The sequence below is a fragment of the Phyllobates terribilis genome, unplaced genomic scaffold, assembly GCF_046119375.1.
Source record: "Phyllobates terribilis strain yellow unplaced genomic scaffold, ASM4611937v1 Scaffold_3__8_contigs__length_932513732, whole genome shotgun sequence".
NCBI lineage: Eukaryota > Metazoa > Chordata > Amphibia > Anura > Dendrobatidae > Phyllobates > Phyllobates terribilis.
Genome location: NW_027362763.1, coordinates 14196574 through 14216383, shown reverse-complemented (window position 1 = coordinate 14216383; position 19810 = coordinate 14196574). Strand labels below are relative to the sequence as shown.

At 45.8% G+C, this 19810-nt stretch overlaps 1 protein-coding gene across 2 annotated transcripts in view; it reads left to right on the top strand.

Moving 5' to 3' along the window:
• LOC141258680 (CD5 antigen-like) overlaps positions 1 to 10773 on the top strand; it is a 176847-nt gene extending 166074 nt beyond the window's left edge. For both annotated transcript variants that reach the window (XM_073673674.1, XM_073673673.1), the window contains one exon: positions 10554 to 10773. In XM_073673674.1, the coding sequence (XP_073529775.1) occupies positions 10554 to 10570 (17 nt within the window). In that variant the 3' untranslated portion in view covers positions 10571 to 10773. The remainder of the gene's footprint in view (positions 1 to 10553) is intronic.
• The last annotated feature ends 9037 nt before the right edge of the window (positions 10774 to 19810 follow it).

Sequence of the window (19810 nt, the reverse complement as noted above, 5' to 3'; positions counted from 1 at the left end):
TATCACAGGTGTAATACAGACGCTCCCCTGTGTAATATCACAGGTGTAATACAGACACTCCCCGTGTAATATCACAGGTGTAATACAGACACTCCCCCCGTGTAATATCACAGGTGTAATACAGACACTCCCCCGTGTAATATCACAGGTGTAATACAGACACTCCCCCCGTGTAATATCACAGGTGTAATACAGACGCTCCCCTGTGTAATATCACAGGTGTAACACAAACACTCCCCCGTGTAATATCACAGGTGTAATACAGACACTCCCCCCGTGTAATATCACAGGTGTAATACAGACACTCCCCCGTGTAATATCACAGGTGTAATACAGACGCTCCCCCGTGTAATATCACAGGTGTAATACAGACACTCCCTTCAGTGTAATATCACAGGTGTAATACAGACGCTCCCTCCGTGTCATATCACAGGTGTAATACAGACGCTCCCCCTGTGTCATATCACAGGTGTAATACAGACGCTCCCCCGTGTAATATCACACGTGTAATACAGACAATCCTCCGTGTAATATCACAGGTGTAATACAGATACTCCCCCGTGTAATATCACAGGTGTAATACAGACACTCCCCCTGTGTAATATCACAGGTGTAATACAGACACTCCCCCGTGTAATATCACAGGTGTAATACAGACACTCCCCCGTGTAATATCACAGGTGTAATACAGACGCTCCCCAGTGTAATATCACAGGTGTAATACAGACACTCCCCCCGTGTAATATCACAGGTGTAATACAGACACTTCCCCGTGTAATATCACAGGTGTAATACAGACGCTCCCCCGTGTAATATCACAGGTGTAATACAGACACTCCCTTCAGTGTAATATCACAGGTGTAATACAGACGCTCCCCCCGTGTCATATCACAGGTGTAATACAGACACTCCCTTCAGTGTAATATCACAGGTGTAATACAGACGCTCCCCCTGTGTCATATCACAGGTGTAATACAGACGCTCCCCCGTGTAATATCACACGTGTAATACAGACACTCCCCCCGTGTAATATCACAGGTGTAATACAGACATTCCCCCCGTGTAATATCACAGGTGTAATACAGACACTCCCCCCGTGTAATATCACATGTGTAATACAGACACTCCCCCGTGTAATATCACAGGTGTAATACAGACACTCCCCCGTGTAATATCACAGGTGTAATACAGACACTCCCCTGTGTAATATCACAGGTGTAATACAGACACTCCCCCCGTGTAATATCACAGGTGTAATACAGACACTCCCCCCGTGTAATATCACAGGTGTAATACAGACACTCCCCCCGTGTAATATCACAGGTGTAATACAGACGCTCCCGCGTGTAATATCACAGGTGTAATACAGACACTCCCCCGTGTAATATCACATGTGTAATATAGACACTCCCCCGTGTAATATCACAGGTGTAACACAGACCCTCCCCCGTGTAATATCACAGGTGTAATACAGACACTCCTCCGTGTAATATCACAGGTGTAATACAGACACTCCCCCGTGTAATATCACAGGTGTAATACAGACGCTCCCCCGTGTAATATCACAGGTGTAATACAGACACTCCCTTCAGTGTAATATCACAGGTGTAATACAGACGCTCCCCCCGTGTCATATCACAGGTGTAATACAGACGCTCCCCCTGTGTCATATCACAGGTGTAATACAGACGCTCCCCCGTGTAATATCACACGTGTAATACAGACACTCCCCCCGTGTAATATCACACGTGTAATACAGACACTCCTCCGTGTAATATCACAGGTGTAATACAGACACTCCCCCGTGTAATATCACAGGTGTAATACAGACGCTCCCCCGTGTAATATCACAGGTGTAATACAGACACTCCGTTCAGTGTAATATCACAGGTGTAATACAGACGCTCCCCCCGTGTCATATCACAGGTGTAATACAGACGCTCCCCCTGTGTCATATCACAGGTGTAATACAGACGCTCCCCCGTGTAATATCACACGTGTACAGACACTCCCCCCCGTGTAATATCACAGGTGTAATACAGACACTCCCCCCGTGTAATATCACAGGTGTAATACAGACACTCCCCCGTGTAATATCACAGGTGTAATACAGACGCTCCCCCGTGTAATATCACACGTGTAATACAGACACTCCCTCCAGTGTAATATCACAGGTGTAATACAGACACTCCCTCCAGTGTCATATCACATGTGTAATACAGACACTCCCCCGTGTAATATCACAGGTGTAATACAGACACTCCCCCGTGTAATATCACAGGTGTAATACAGACATTCCCCCCGTGTAATATCACAGGTGTAATACAGACGCTCCCCCCGTGTAATATCACAGGTGTAATACAGACGCTCCCGCGTGTAATATCACAGGTGTAATACAGACACTCCCCCGTGTAATATCACAGGTGTAATACAGACACTCCCCGTGTAATATCACATGTGTAATATAGACACTCCCCCGTGTAATATCACAGGTGTAACACAGACCCTCCCCCGTGTAATATCACAGGTGTAATACAGACACTCCCCTCGTGTAATATCACAGGTGTAATACAGATGCTCCCCCCGTGTAATATCACACGTGTAGTACAGACACTCCCCCGTATAATATCACACGTGTAATACAGACACTCCCCCGTGTAATATCACAGGTGTAATACAGACACTCCCCCGTGTAATATCACAGGTGTAATACAGACGCTCCTCCGTGTAATATCGCAGGTGTAATACAGACACTCCCCCCCGTGTAATATCACACGTGTAATACAGACACTCCCCCGTGTAATATCACAGGTGTAATACAAACACTCCCCCGTGTAATATCACATGTGTAATACAGACGCTCCTCCGTGTAATATCACAGGTGTAATACAGACACTCCCCCCGTGTAATATCACAGGTGTAATACAGACACTCCCCCGTGTAATATAACAGGTGTAATACAGACACTCCCCCGTGTAATATCACATGTGTAATACAGACACTCCCCCGTGTAATATCACAGGTGTAATACAGACACTCCCCCGTGTAATATCACAGGTGTAATACAGACACTCCCCCGTGTAATATCACAGGTGTAATACAGACACTCCCCCTTGTAATATCACAGGTGTAATACAGACACTCCCTCCAGTGTAATATCACAGGTGTAATACAGACGCTCCCCGTGTAATATCACAGGTGTAATACAGACAATCCTCCGTGTAATATCACAGGTGTAATACAGATACTCCCCCGTGTAATATCACAGGTGTAATACAGACATTCCCCCCGTGTAATATCACAGGTGTAATACAGACACTCCCCCCGTGTAATATCACAGGTGTAATACAGACACTCCCTCCAGTGTAATATCACAGGTGTAATACAGACACTCCCTCCAGTGTAATATCACATGTGTAATACAGACACTCCCCCGTGTAATATGACAGGTGAAATACAGACATTCCCCTGTGTAATATCACAGGTGTAATACAGACACTCCCTCCAGTGTAATATCACAGGTATAATACAGACACTCCCTCCAGTGTCATATTACATGTGTAATACAGACGCTCCCCTGTGTAATATCACAGGTGTAATACAGACACTCCCCGTGTAATATCACAGGTGTAATACAGACACTCCCCCCGTGTAATATCACAGGTGTAATACAGACACTCCCCCGTGTAATATCACAGGTGTAATACAGACACTCCCCCGTGTAATATCACAGGTGTAATACAGACGCTCCCCCGTGTAATATCACAGGTGTAATACAGACACTCCCCCCGTGTAATATCACAGGTGTAATACAGACACTCCCTCCAGTGTAATATCACAGGTGTAATACAGACACTCCCTCCAGTGTAATATCACATGTGTAATACAGACACTCCCCCGTGTAATATGACAGGTGAAATACAGACATTCCCCTGTGTAATATCACAGGTGTAATACAGACACTCCCCCGTGTAATATCACAGGTGTAATACAGACGCTCCCCCGTGTAATATCACAGGTGTAATACAGACACTCCCTTCAGTGTAATATCACAGGTGTAATACAGACGCTCCCCCCGTGTCATATCACAGGTGTAATACAGACGCTCCCCCTGTGTCATATCACAGGTGTAATACAGACGCTCCCCCGTGTAATATCACACGTGTAATACAGACACTCCCCCCGTGTAATATCACAGGTGTAATACAGACACTCCCCCGTATAATATCACACGTGTAATACAGACACTCCCCCGTGTAATATCACAGGTGTAATACAGACACTCCCCCGTGTAATATCACAGGTGTAATACAGACGCTCCTCCGTGTAATATCGCAGGTGTAATACAGACACTCCCCTGTGTAATATCACAGGTGTAATACAGACACTCCCCCCGTGTAATATCACAGGTGTAATACAGACACTCCCCCGTGTAATATCACAGGTGTAATACAGACACTGCCCCCGTGTAATATCACAGGTGTAATACAGACACTCCCCCCCGTGTAATATCACACGTGTAATACAGACACTCCCCCGTGTAATATCACAGGTGTAATACAAACACTCCCCCGTGTAATATCACATGTGTAATACAGACGCTCCTCCGTGTAATATCACAGGTGTAATACAGACACTCCCCCCGTGTAATATCACAGGTGTAATACAGACACTCCCCCGTGTAATATAACAGGTGTAATACAGACACTCCCCCGTGTAATATCACATGTGTAATACAGACACTCCCCGTGTAATATGACAGGTGTAATACAGACACTCCCCCGTGTAATATCACAGGTGTAATACAGACACTCCCCCGTGTAATATCACAGGTGTAATACAGACACTCCCCCGTGTAATATCACAGGTGTAATACAGACACTCCCTCCAGTGTAATATCACAGGTGTAATACAGACGCTCCCCCTGTGTCATATCACAGGTGTAATACAGACACTCCCTCCAGTGTAATATCACAGGTATAATACAGACACTCCCTCCAGTGTCATATCACATGTGTAATACAGACGCTCCCCTGTGTAATATCACAGGTGTAATATAGACACTCCCCGTGTAATATCACAGGTGTAATACAGACACTCCCCCCGTGTAATATCACAGGTGTAATACAGACACTCCCCCCGTGTAATATCACAGGTGTAATACAGACACTCCCCCGTGTAATATCACAGGTGTAATACAGACACTCCCCCGTGTAATATCACAGGTGTAATACAGACGCTCCCCCGTGTAATATCACAGGTGTAATACAGACACTCCCCCCGTGTAATATCACAGGTGTAATACAGACACTCCCCCGTGTAATATCACAGGTGTAATACAGACGCTCCCCCGTGTAATATCACAGGTGTAATACAGACACTCCCTTCAGTGTAATATCACAGGTGTAATACAGACGCTCCCCCCGTGTCATATCACAGGTGTAATACAGACGCTCCCCCTGTGTCATATCACAGGTGTAATACAGACGCTCCCCCGTGTAATATCACACGTGTAATACAAACACTCCCCCCGTGTAATATCACAGGTGTAATACAGACACTCCCCCCGTGTAATATCACAGGTGTAATACAGACACTCCCCCGTGTAATATCACAGGAGTAATACAGACACTCCCCCGTGTAATATCACAGGTGTAATACAGACACTCCCCCGTGTAATATCACAGGTGTAATACAGACACTCCCCCGTGTAATATCACAGGTGTAATACAGACACTCCCCCGTGTAATATCACATGTGTAATACAGACGCTCCTCCGTGTAATATCACAGGTGTAATACAGACACTCCCCCCGTGTAATATCACAGGTGTAATACAGACACTCCCCCGTGTAATATCACAGGTGTAATACAGACACTCCCCCGTGTAATATCACATGTGTAATACAGACTCTCCTCCGTGTAATATCACAGGTGTAATACAGACACTCCCCCATGTAATATCACAGGTGTAATACAGACACTCCCCCGTGTAATATCACAGGTGTAATACAGACACTCCCCCGTGTAATATCACAGGTGTAATACAGACACTCCCCCGTGTAATATCACAGGTGTAATACAGACACTCCCTCCAGTGTAATATCACAGGTGTAATACAGACACTCCCTCCAGTGTAATATCACAGGTGTAATACAGACACTCCCCCGTCTAATATCACAGGTGTAATACAGACGCTCCCTCCATGTAATATCACAGGTGTAATACCGACGCTTCCCCTTGTAATATCACATGTGTAATACAGACACTCCCGCGTGTAATATCACAGGTGTAATACAGACGCTCCCCCCGTGTAATATCACAGGTATAATACAGACGCTCCTCCGTGTAATATCACAGGTGTAATACAGACACTCCCCTCGTGTAATATCACAGGTGTAATACAGACGCTCCCCCCGTGTAATATCACAGGTGTAATACAGGCACTCCCCTGTGTAATATCACAGGTGTAATACAGACACTCCCGCGTGTAATATCACAGGTGTAACACAGACACTCCCCTGTGTAATATCACAGGTGTAATACAGACACTCCCCCCGTGTAATATCACAGGTGTAACACAGACACTCCCGCGTGTAATATCACAGGTGTAATACAGACGCTCCCCCGTGTAATATCACAGGTGTAATACAGACACTCCCGCGTGTAATATCACAGGTGTAATACAGACACTCCCCCGTGTAATATCACAGGTGTAATACAGACACTCCCGCGTGTAATATCACAGGTGTAATACAGACACTCCCCCGTGTAATATCACAGGTGTAATACAGACGCTCCCGCGTGTAATAATACAGGTGTAATACAGACGCTCCCCCGTGTAATATCACAGGTGTAATACAGACACTCCCGCGTGTAATATCACAGGTGTAATACAGACACTCCCCCGTGTAATATCACAGGTGTAATACAGACACTCCCGCGTGTAATATCACAGGTGTAATACAGACGCTCCCCCCGTGTAATATCACAGGTGTAACACAGACACTCCCGCGTGTAATATCACAGGTGTAATACAGACGCTCCCCCGTGTAATATCACAGGTGTAATACAGACACTCCCGCGTGTAATATCACAGGTGTAATACAGACACTCCCCCGTGTAATATCACAGGTGTAATACAGACGCTCCCGCGTGTAATATCAAAGGTGTAATACAGACGCTCCCCCGTGTAATATCACAGGTGTAATACAGACACTCCCGCGTGTAATATCACAGGTGTAATACAGACACTACCCCCGTGTAATATCACAGGTGTAATACAGACGCTCCCCCGTGTAATATCACAGGTGTAATACAGACACTCCCGCGTGTAATATCACAGGTGTAATACAGACACTCCCCCGTGTAATATCACAGGTGTAATACAGACACTCCCGCGTGTAATATCACAGGTGTAATACAGACGCTCCCCCCGTGTAATATCACAGGTGTAACACAGACACTCCCCCGTGTAATATCACAGGTGTAATACAGACACTCCCGCGTGTAATATCACAGGTGTAATACAGACACTCCCGTGTGTAATATCACAGGTGTAATACAGACACTCCCGCGTGTAATATCACAGGTGTAATACAGACGCTCCCCCCGTGTAATATCACAGGTGTAACACAGACACTCCCGCGTGTAATATCACAGGTGTAATACAGACGCTCCCCCGTGTAATATCACAGGTGTAACACAGACACTCCCGCGTGTAATATCACAGGTGTAATACAGACGCTCCCCTGTGTTATATCACAGGTGTAATACAGACACTCCCTCGTGTAATATCACAGGTGTAATACAGACGCTCCCCCGTGTAATATCACAGGTGTAATACAGACACTCCCCCGTGTAATATCACAGGTGTAATACAGACACTCCCGCGTGTAATATCACAGGTGTAATACAGACACTCCCGCGTGTAATATCACAGGTGTAATACAGACGCTCCCCCGTGTAATATCACAGGTGTAATACAGACACTCCCCCGTGTAATATCACAGGTGTAATACAGACACTCCCTCGTGTAATATCACAGGTGTAATACAGACGCTCCCCTGTGTAATATCACAGGTGTAATACAGACACTCCCCCGTGTAATATCACAGGTGTAATACAGACGCTCCCCCCGTGTAATATCTCACGTGTAATACAGACACTCCCCCGTGTAATATCACAGGTGTAATACAGACACTCCCGCGTGTAATATCACAGGTGTAATACAGACACTCCCGCGTGTAATATCACAGGTGTAATACAGACGCTCCCCCGTGTAATATCACAGGTGTAATACAGACACTCCCGCGTGTAATATCACAGGTGTAACACAGACACTACCCCCGTGTAATATCACAGGTGTAATACAGACGCTCCCTCGTGTAATATCACAGGTGTAATACAGACACTCCCCCGTGTAATATCACAGGTGTAATACAGACGCTCCCCCCGTGTAATATCTCACGTGTAATACAGACACTCCCCCGTGTAATATCACAGGTGTAATACAGACACTCCCGCGTGTAATATCACAGGTGTAATACAGACACTCCCGCGTGTAATATCACAGGTGTAATACAGACGCTCCCCCGTGTAATATCACAGGTGTAATACAGACACTCCCCCGTGTAATATCACAGGTGTAATACAGACACTCCCCCGTGTAATATCACAGGTGTAATACAGACACTCCCCCGTGTAATATCACAGGTGTAATACAGACACTCCCCCGTGTAATATCACAGGTGTAATACAGACACTCCCTCGTGTAATATCACAGGTGTAATACAGACACTCCCCTGTGTAATATCACAGGTGTAATACAGACACTCCCTCGTGTAATATCACAGGTGTAATACAGACACTCCCCCGTGTAATATCACAGGTGTAATACAGACACTCCCCCGTGTAATATCACACGTGTAATACAGACACTCCCCCGTGTAATATCACAGGTGTAATACAGACACTCCCCCGTGTAATATCACAGGTGTAATACAGACACTCCCCCGTGTAATATCACAGGTGTAATACAGACACTCCCCCGTGTAATATCACAGGTGTAATACAGACACTCCCTCGTGTAATATCACAGGTGTAATACAGACACTCCCCTGTGTAATATCACAGGTGTAATACAGACACTCCCTCGTGTAATATCACAGGTGTAATACAGACACTCCCCCGTGTAATATCACAGGTGTAATACAGACACTCCCCCGTGTAATATCACAGGTGTAATACAGACACTCCCGCGTGTAATATCACAGGTGTAATACAGACACTCCCCCGTGTAATATCACAGGTGTAATACAGACACTCCCCCGTGTAATATCACAGGTGTAATACAGACACTCCCCCGTGTAATATCACAGGTGTAATACAGACACTCCCCCGTGTAATATCACAGGTGTAATACAGACACTCCCTCGTGTAATATCACAGGTGTAATACAGACACTCCCCTGTGTAATATCACAGGTGTAATACAGACACTCCCTCGTGTAATATCACAGGTGTAATACAGACACTCCCCCGTGTAATATCACAGGTGTAATACAGACACTCCCCCGTGTAATATCACAGGTGTAATACAGACACTCCCGCGTGTAATATCACAGGTGTAATACAGACACTCCCCCGTGTAATATCACACGTGTAATACAGACACTCCCCCGTGTAATATCACAGGTGTAATACAGACACTCCCCCGTGTAATATCACAGGTGTAATACAGACACTCCCCCGTGTAATATCACAGGTGTAATACAGACGCTCCCCCATGTAATATCACAGGTGTAATACAGACACTCCCCCGTGTAATATCACAGGTGTAATACAGACACTCCCGCGTGTAATATCACAGGTGTAATACAGACACTCCCCCGTGTAATATCACAGGTGTAATACAGACGCTCCCCCATGTAATATCACAGGTGTAATACAGACACTCCCGCGTGTAATATCACAGGTGTAATACAGACACTCCCCCGTGTAATATCACACGTGTAATACAGACACTCCCCCGTGTAATATCACAGGTGTAATACAGACACTCCCCCGTGTAATATCACAGGTGTAATACAGACGCTCCCCCATGTAATATCACAGGTGTAATACAGACACTCCCGCGTGTAATATCACAGGTGTAATACAGACACTCCCCCCGTGTAATATCACAGGTGTAATACAGACACTCCCCCGTGTAATATCACAGGTGTAATACAGACACTCCCCCGTGTAATATCACAGGTGTAATACAGACGCTCCCCCATGTAATATCACAGGTGTAATACAGACACTCCCGCGTGTAATATCACAGTCAGCGGCTGCACACTCATCTCTGCTCATCACTACCTGCAGACTCCATGAAGCTACTTCCTGCTTCTTAGAGAAAATATGCAGGGGCATCTAATCAAGACCCTGCAGAGCTGGGATTTAACCCTGTCCTTCCCAGGTACATGCAATGGGTTCACCTATTTCATGCTTGGTTCGATAGATTTTTGTGTGATTGGAAGTGATCGTAACTCTGATTATTTTATTTCTGCAGGTAAGGAGGCGCTGTAGCAAGATGTTGTGGAGCTGCCACCTTCTCCTTTTATGAAGTCAACCTTGTTTTTTTTTTCATCCATCTCATGTAGCCCCCTGAAACAAGGACCTGATCCTTAATCCCCACCACATAGGGTCTATTAGTAGTCACAGACAGACCACGGTAATGAATAAAATGCCATGTAAAAGATAATGACTGTGATTAAAGAGCAAAAAGAAAATCATGAAGAGTTTTCAAAATAACACAGTTGTCAGGACAGAGAAAGGTCATTGTTTCCTGTTGACAGATCCTAGCATTGCTTGCTGCCCATTGGTCCTGACAAATCCTGGGTTCATTGCCTATCAGCCGGTGACAGATCTTAGGATCATTGCCTATCAGCCGGTGACAGATCTTAGGATCATTGCCTATCAGCCGGTGACAGATCTTAGGATCATTGCCTATCAGCCGGTGACAGATCTTAGGATCATTGCCTATCAGCCGGTGACCGATCTTAGGATCATTGCCTATCAGCTGGTGACAGATCTTAGGATCATTGCCTATCAGCCAGTGACAGATCTTAGGATCATTGCCTATCAGCCGGTGACAGATCTTAGGATCATTGCCTATCAGCTGGTGACAGACCTTGGGATCTTGCCTATCAGCCGGTGACAGATCTTAGGATCATTGCCTATCAGCCGGTGACAGATCTTAGGATCATTGCCTATCAGCTGGTGACAGATCTTGGGATCATTGCATATCAATTATTGACAGATCTTGGGATCATTGCAAATTAGCAGATCATAATCCTTGAGATCACTGACGATTAGTTTGGCAGATCTTAGGATCATTGAATATCGGCTGGTGACAGAGCTTTGGATTATTGCCAGTCATTAACCTCAACTTTTCAGCTATAAATGTTTCAAAATATATCTATATTCTTATCAATTCTCCATTTTTCTGCCTTTTCTATGCTTTCCGAGATTTCTCCATACTCTCCCAGCCTTCACTATCTACATTATCTCCCAAAGGTCACCATCTCTATCCTCTCCCAGCCTCATTTTGTATCCTCTCCCAGCCTTCTCCTTCTCTATCATCTCCCAACCTCCTCCATCTGTATCCTCTTATAGCCTTCCCTGTCACTATCTTCTTCCAGCCTTCTCCATCTCTATCATCTTCCAGCCATCTCCATCTCTATCGTCTCCAAGCCTTCTCCATCTCTATCGTGTCCATCCCTTCTCCATCTCTATCCTCTCTCAGCCTTCTGCATCTCTCGCATCTTCCAACCTTCTCCATCGTCATCCTCTTCCAGCCTTCTCCGTCTCTATCCTGTTTCATCCTTCTTCATCTCAATCATTTTCCAGCCTCCTCCATTTCTATCCTCTTCCAGCCTTCTCCATCTCTATCCTCTTCCAGCTTTCTCACTCTCTATCCTCCTCCAGCCTTCCCGATCTCAATCCTCTTTCAACCTTCTCCATCTCTATCCTTTTACATCCTCCTCCATGTCCTTCTTCTTCCAGCCTCCTCAATCTCTATCCCCTTGCAGCCTCTTCCATCTCTTTTTCCAGCATTTTCCATCTCTCTCATCTTCCATCCTGCTCCATCACTATCATCTCCTCGTCTTCTACATCTCTATCCTCTTCCAGACTTCTTCATTTTCATCCTCTCCCACCCTTCTCCATCTCTAGCCTCTTCCAGCCTTCTCCATTTCTATCCTCTCACAGCTTTCTCCATCACTATTCTCTTCCATCTTTCTCCATCAGTATCCTTTTCCACTCTCCTCGATCTTCATCCTCTCCCAGCTTTCTCCATCTCTCTTCTCTTCCATCTTTCTCCATCTGTATCCTTTTCCAGTCTCCTCGATCTTCATCCTCTCCCAGCTTTCTCCATCACTATTCTCTTCCATCTTTCTCCATCTGTATGCTTTTCCAGTCTCCTTGATCTTCATCCTCTCCCAGCTTTCTCCATCTCTATTCTCTTCCATCTTTCTCCATCTGTATCGTTTTCCAGTCTCCTCGATCTTCATCCTCTCCCAGTTTTCTACATCTCTATTCTCTTCCATCTTTCTCCATCTGTATCCTTTTCCAGTCTCCTCGATCTTCATCCTCTCCCAGCTTTCTCCATCTCTATTGTCTTCCATCTTCTCCATCTGTATCCTTTTCCAGTCTCCTCGATCTTCATCCTCTCCCAGCTTTCTCCATCTCTATTCTCTTCCATCTTTCTCCATCTGTATCCTTTTCCAGTCTCCTCGATATTCATCCTCTCCCAGCTTTCTCCATCTCTATTCTCTTCCATCTTTCTCCATCTGTATCCTTTTCCAGTCTCCTCGATCTTCATCCTCTCCCACCTTTCTCCATCTCTATTCTCTTCCATCTTTCTCCATCTGTATCCTTTTCCAGTCTCCTCGATCTTCATCCTCTCCCAGCTTTCTCCATCTCTATTGTCTTCCATCTTCTCCATCTGTATCCTTTTCCAGTCTCCTCGATCTTCATCCTCTCCCAGCTTTCTCCATCTCTATTCTCTTCCATCTTTCTCCATCTGTATCCTTTTCCAGTCTACTCGATCTTCATCCTCTCCCAGCTTTCTCCATCTCTATGCTCTTCCATCTTTCTCCATCTGTATCCTTTTCCAGTCTCCTCGATCTTCATCCTCTCCCAGCTATGTCCATCTATATTCTCTTCCATCTTTCTCCATCTGTATCCTTTTCCAGTCTCCTCAATTTTCATCCTCTCCCAGCTTTCTCCATCTCTATTCTCTTCCATCTTTCTCCATCTGTACCTTTTCCAGTCTCCTCGATCTTCATCCTCTCCCAGCTTTCTCCATCTCTATTCTCTTCCATCTTTTTCCATCTGTATCGTTTTCCAGTCTCCTCGATCTTCATCCTCTCCCAGCTTTCTCCATCTCTATTCTCTTCCATCTTTTTCCATCTGTATCGTTTTCCAGTCTCCTCGATCTTCATCCTCTCCCAGCTTTCTCCATCTCTATTCTCTTCCATCTTTTTCCATCTGTATCGTTTTCCAGTCTCCTCGATCTTCATCCTCTCCCAGCTTTCTCCATCTCTATTCTCTTCCATCTTTTTCCATCTGTATCGTTTTCCAGTCTCCTCGATCTTCATCCTCTCCCAGCTTTCTCCATCTCTATTCTCTTCCATCTTTCTCCATCTGTATCCTTTTCCAGTCTCCTCGATCTTCATCCTCTCCCAGCTTTCTCCATCTCTATTCTCTTCCATCTTTCTCCATCTGTATCCTTTTCCAGTCTCCTCGATCTTCATCCTCTCCCAGCTTTCTCCATCTCTATTCTCTTCCATCTTTCTCCATCTGTATCCTTTTCCAGTCTCCTCGATCTTCATCCTCTCCCAGCTTTCTCCATCTCTATTCTCTTCCATCTTTCTCCATCTGTATCCTTTTCCAGTCTCCTCGATCTTCATCCTCTCCCAGCTTTCTCTATCTCTATTCTCTTCCATCTTTTTCCATCTGTATCGTTTTCCAGTCTCCTCGATCTTCATCCTCTCCCAGCTTTCTCCATCTCTATTCTCTTCCATCTTTTTCCATCTGTATCGTTTTCCAGTCTCCTCGATCTTCATCCTCTCCCAGCTTTCTCCATCTCTATTCTCTTCCATCTTTCTCCATCTGTATCCTTTTCCAGTCTCCTCGATCTTCATCCTCTCCCAGCTTTCTCCATCTCTATTCTCTTCCATCTTTCTCCATCTGTATCCTTTTCCAGTCTCCTCGATCTTCATCCTCTCCCAGCTTTCTCCATCTCTATTCTCTTCCATCTTTCTCCATCTGTATCCTTTTCCAGTCTCCTCGATCTTCATCCTCTCCCAGCTTTCTCCATCTCTATTCTCTTCCATCTTTCTCCATCTGTATCCTTTTCCAGTCTCCTCGATCTTCATCCTCTCCCAGCTTTCTCCATCTCTATTCTCTTCCATCTTTTTCCATCTGTATCGTTTTCCAGTCTCCTCGATCTTCATCCTCTCCCAGCTTTCTCCATCTCTATTCTCTTCCATCTTTTTCCATCTGTATCGTTTTCCAGTCTCCTCGATCTTCATCCTCTCCCAGCTTTCTCCATCTCTATTCTCTTCCATCTTTTTCCATCTGTATCGTTTTCCAGTCTCCTCGATCTTCATCCTCTCCCAGCTTTCTCCATCTCTATTCTCTTCCATCTTTCTCCATCTGTATCCTTTTCCAGTCTCCTCGATCTTCATCCTCTCCCAGCTTTCTCCATCTCTATTCTCTTCCATCTTTTTCCATCTGTATCGTTTTCCAGTCTCCTCGATCTTCATCCTCTCCCAGCTTTCTCCATCTCTATTCTCTTCCATCTTTCTCCATCTGTATCCTTTTCCAGTCTCCTCGATCTTCATCCTCTCCCAGCTTTCTCCATCTCTATTCTCTTCCATCTTTCTCCATCTGTATCCTTTTCCAGTCTCCTCGATCTTCATCCTCTCCCAGCTTTCTCCATCTCTATGCTCTTCCAGCCTTTTCCTTCTCCATCTCTCTCATCTCCTAGCATTCTCCATTGATTCCAGCCTTTGTAGGTGGTTAACGTTTTGGACAGATTGATTTTGTTCTTATACTTGATTCCAGAAGAAACAGTGTATAGATGTCACCAAGCAGCTATGATTCCTCACAATGACAGGGCTTACTTCAAGTCACTGAAGATCCTCTAAGATCAAGAGACTGGAGACATTCAGGTCTCAGTGCTGAACTATGGAAACAAGACGACAGGGGCTAGCAGGTCCTAATTCTGATATAAAGAAACATGAAACTGGGGAAACATCTCTAGAAATATGTGGATATTAATAATCTTAGAAATGTGCCGAGCCAACTGTTTGGACACGAAAGAAAGCAGCCGTTGTAAAGACTGACTCCAGTGCCTGGACTGACAGACTGATATCGGCGACTTGGAAGACAGCGAGACACCGGCAGCTGGAGAAGGACACGTGCGGCTGGACTGACAGAGAGACAACTGCGCCTGCACCTGGATTGATAAGAGTTAAATATTTTTGCCTCAGGAAACAAGAAAAAAGAAAATCTAATGAGAAATAATCATAAAATGGAAAATTATATGAAGGCGGAGGACACAGCGGGAGTAGATGGGAACAAGAGAAGTGATTTGAGGGGGAGGAAGCCGAGGAATGGAGGCCAACAATGAACTGGAAAAAAAAAGCTCACCAGGACACAGATGGTGAGAGTGGGAGAAAAATGCAGCATAAAAAGGGCCCCACCGCCTCAGTAGAACTTAGAGCATGCAGGGGCCCGAGCTATTCAAAGCCAAGAAAAAAGCTCAGGCGACAAACATATAACAAGACCTACATATACAGTACCACCGCCAACCGGAAACATCAGGAAGAGGGTAAATAACACATAAAATACAATAATCGAGAACCTAGGCGACCCTCACCATACTGTTCCTCAATGAAGGCTTGAGGCTGTATTCTCATGATTCTTAGGTCTTCATGAATTTTCTAGGTGATGAGTGATAAAGTCTGTAGATGCTTCCACCACCATCTTCTCAGTTCAGTACTTTTATGAAGGTCCAGCCATGAAGCCCTCAAGCTTAGGGTAGACCTAGTGTATAGGTAGACGGTTTTATTGGAAGCTACTTCACTGCTACACCCAACCAAGAACTTTCCCTTCTTCACCCCTACACCTGGCCAAGACACTCCCATACTCCAAGATATGACACTTCCTTTCTCCTCCATTTCTAAAACAGCTAAAAAAAGGCCCCCCCTACTATTTACAACAGTTTTATTTAGATACTTATACAGTGAGGGGGCTTATCACATTAGAGACACAATGAGGAGGCAGCTTGCAATCCAAAACACACGCATCCGGCACTTTGGCTGATGTAAGACCGTGGCTGAGCTATACTTCCGGTCATGCGCATTGTGGAGCGCATTTGGATTCCAGCGCGGCCTCATGTACCATGCGATCGTCATCTTCCGGTCACGTCTCCACCTATGGGGAGCGCATTTGTGGTGCAGCGTCCCGGAAATACTGGTCATACAGTGAATATAAATAGGGATTTGGGCCAGATGGCGTTCTCTCATGAACATATGGTGTATTTGACCCTGAATAAATGGGCTCCAATTTGACCCCTGGGTTTCTGTATTTAGGAGGCATTAAATCACCAAACATTCAGTGCGTTCCAGGCCATGAGGGAAGATTTACATGCCTCTTGGAAACTTGTCCCCTGATGAACCCCTATAACAAGAGAGGGGAAACGCGTTGGGAGTTGGGAATGTTTATCTGAGCAAAGACAGTAAACATTATAAATGCATTACTGTTATGATCTGCAACATGAACTAAGGAAAGATAGGGGAAAGCTGTCCCTACAGTAAGACTAAGCTGAATCCCTACGATGTAGCGGGCTGCCTGTTCCTAGTGAACATACCCGCCTTCGTCCTCGGCTAGTCTGAACGAAGACCTATAGAACTAAGGGAGGGGTCCCTAAATGAACTAAGGACTGGGACAAAAAATGGGACACCTCCTAAACAGAAGTTGTTGCAGAGCACAAAAGACAAACTGACAAAAAGTACTAAAGGTCCTAGAGGACCAAGCGAACTGACACAGATAGGCACCAAAGCACCAGGCTAGAGAAACAGTCAAACAACACTGAAGTCCAGCACAGCCAAAAGGGCGGAGCTGGAATATATAGGCAGATGGCCACATGACCACAAAACACAAGATAGCAAAAACTAACAGGAGGGTTCTAACAGTACCCCCTCTTTTAAGAGGATCCTCCGGATCCTCCAGGCCCAGGCCTATCCGGAAACCTCCTGTGTAAAGCTTTAACAAGCCTAGGAGCAGAGACATCATCCGTCCTTACCCAGGAGTTGTCTCCGGGACCGAAACCTTTCCAGGAGACAAGATACTGTAATCTCCCTCTATGCCATCTAGAATTCAAGATACGCGAAATTTCATATTTGCCGTCTTCCACCACAGGAGGAACTGTGACAGTGGCGCCCCTATCAGATACGTCAGCCTTTTTCAACAAGGAAACATGAAACACAGGATTAATCTTCCAGGAAGTAGGGACATCCAACCTAACAGCAGACGGGTTAACAACCTGAAGCACCTTAAATGGACCCACAAACTTAGGACCCAGTAAGAAAACCGGAGAAAACACGAGTAGTATAGCAAAGAACAAAATATATTTATTTATAATTAATCAACATGATAATAAAGGGTTATACAAAAGAGATAGTGATAAGGCAAGAGGATCTTAAAAGGCAGTGCCAGACACAGTGACCCATGGCAGTAAAACTGCGAGGCAGTCCCAGATAAAAGGGCATCATCAAGTGTACAAGCATCAGGACACTCCAAATAACAGTACATAATAGCAGTACATGATTACAATAAATAACCCTCAATAGGGCACAAGTCAAAAGAAGGACCATATAACATACACAGGTCTCAAGAGGTAATGGCTATATATGGAAATAGTATAATGTCAGGAACAGAAGTGCTGACTGCTAGGCGCCCATAAAATGCATGGGAACACAGGGAAATGCCCAAAGAGATGGAGAGAATCACTCACCCAGATAAGTGACACCGGGTGACGGAAAGCCCGCAGACTGCCAGAGGGATCACAGAGGGTGCCGGCAGGTGAAAGCGCGCCCCGACGCGCGTTTCGCTCTTCTTTTTCAAGAGGCGCTGTTTAGTGTACCTGACAGGACCTGAATATATACGCCCACCGCTGGTCACGTGATGGGTAGGGACGCAATTCATTGGTGTGGGACGGCGCGTGTGCTTGAAGCCGCGCCCCCCGCCGCACGCATCACAGCCACCAATACCCGAGCGCGCGCCCGGGGGCGTGCCTAGGAAACGCCCCCAGGAGCGCGCCCGGGGCAAGAGGCAGCCAGACACGGGCGCAGGCAAGCCCAGGATCAGAGGACACGCGCACCACCAATGAATAAGTGAGGATAACAAGGTGGAATATGCATAAAAGACAGAGAGCATGAAATACAAAAAACATCAAATAGGGTAGAATACTCTCTGTCACAATACAGTAGATATAACAGATGACTGGGGCATCAATATACAAAGGATCCAAAAACAGTCACATGCGTGATTAAGAAAATTCCCAAAATGGGTATAGATCACAGAGTATATACATGGATACAATTCAACATAGAACCGCATTCCCCCAAAAAAACAGGAAAGATGATAGTCATCAGAGGGCTCTTGAGAGATGCTCCAAGTTGTCAGCTGTAGGATATCTTGAGCAATAAATAAGACAAGGTCCATAAGGTGCACATAATAAAGGGTTCATAGCCATAAGTCTAAAAGCATAAAAAAAGAAAAGTAAGGAAAGCAGAATAAAAAACAGACTAAAAACTGAGGCACAGACTACAGATCGGAGAAAGTCAGCGCTGAGGGAGAGCATCACCACGCAAAAGGGCCCAATCATAAAAATGAAGAAAAATTCAAATTTTCATTAAGGCCGCGCGGTACCAGGGTATCCAGGATGCTGATCCATCTGGCCTCTTTTTGTGCAAGGCACAATTTGTAATCACCCCCCCGAGAGCCCAGATGCACCACGTCAATCCCACGCACCATAAGACTGCGCGGGTCGCAGTCATGGGCTAGTTTGAAATGCCGTGGTAAGGTTCTGAGCTCTCGGGGGTCCGACACAGATCTAGCTGCGCTAATGTCCCGAACATGCTCCCGCACCCGAGTCCTCAGTTCCCTTGTAGTGAGACCTACATAAATTTTATGACAACCACACGTGGCATAATAAACCACGTGTGTTGTACTACAGGAAATATATCTGAGGATTCGGTATGTCCGGGAGCCTTCTGAATTCATGAAAGAGGAACAACGGAGCACATTAGCGCAAGCTACACAATGGCCGCATGGATAGGATCCAACCCTGGGACCGCGCGACCCAAAAGGATTAAGTGCTGGTGGGACGTAATGACTGGAGGTGAGCAAATCACCCAGACTCCTGGCTCGTCTGGCAGTCATAAGTGGAGATTGTCCCACAACATCCCTCAGTGAAGGCTCCGCCCCAAGAACACTCCAATGTCGCGAGAGGACCCGCCTCATAGAGTCCCACTCATGATTATAAGTGGAAATGAAGCGGGTCCTCCCAGGATACTCAGTCGGTGGCGATCTCGGAGGGGGGTATAATAGACTGCTGCGGGGGGTGCTGCGGGCCCTACCATAGCCACGGCCGATACAACGGTTACTATAGCCTCTTTGTCTGAAGCGTTGTGTCAAGACTGCCGCCTGCTTATCAAAGCTGGCCTCCGTCGAGCAAATGCGCCTAATCCT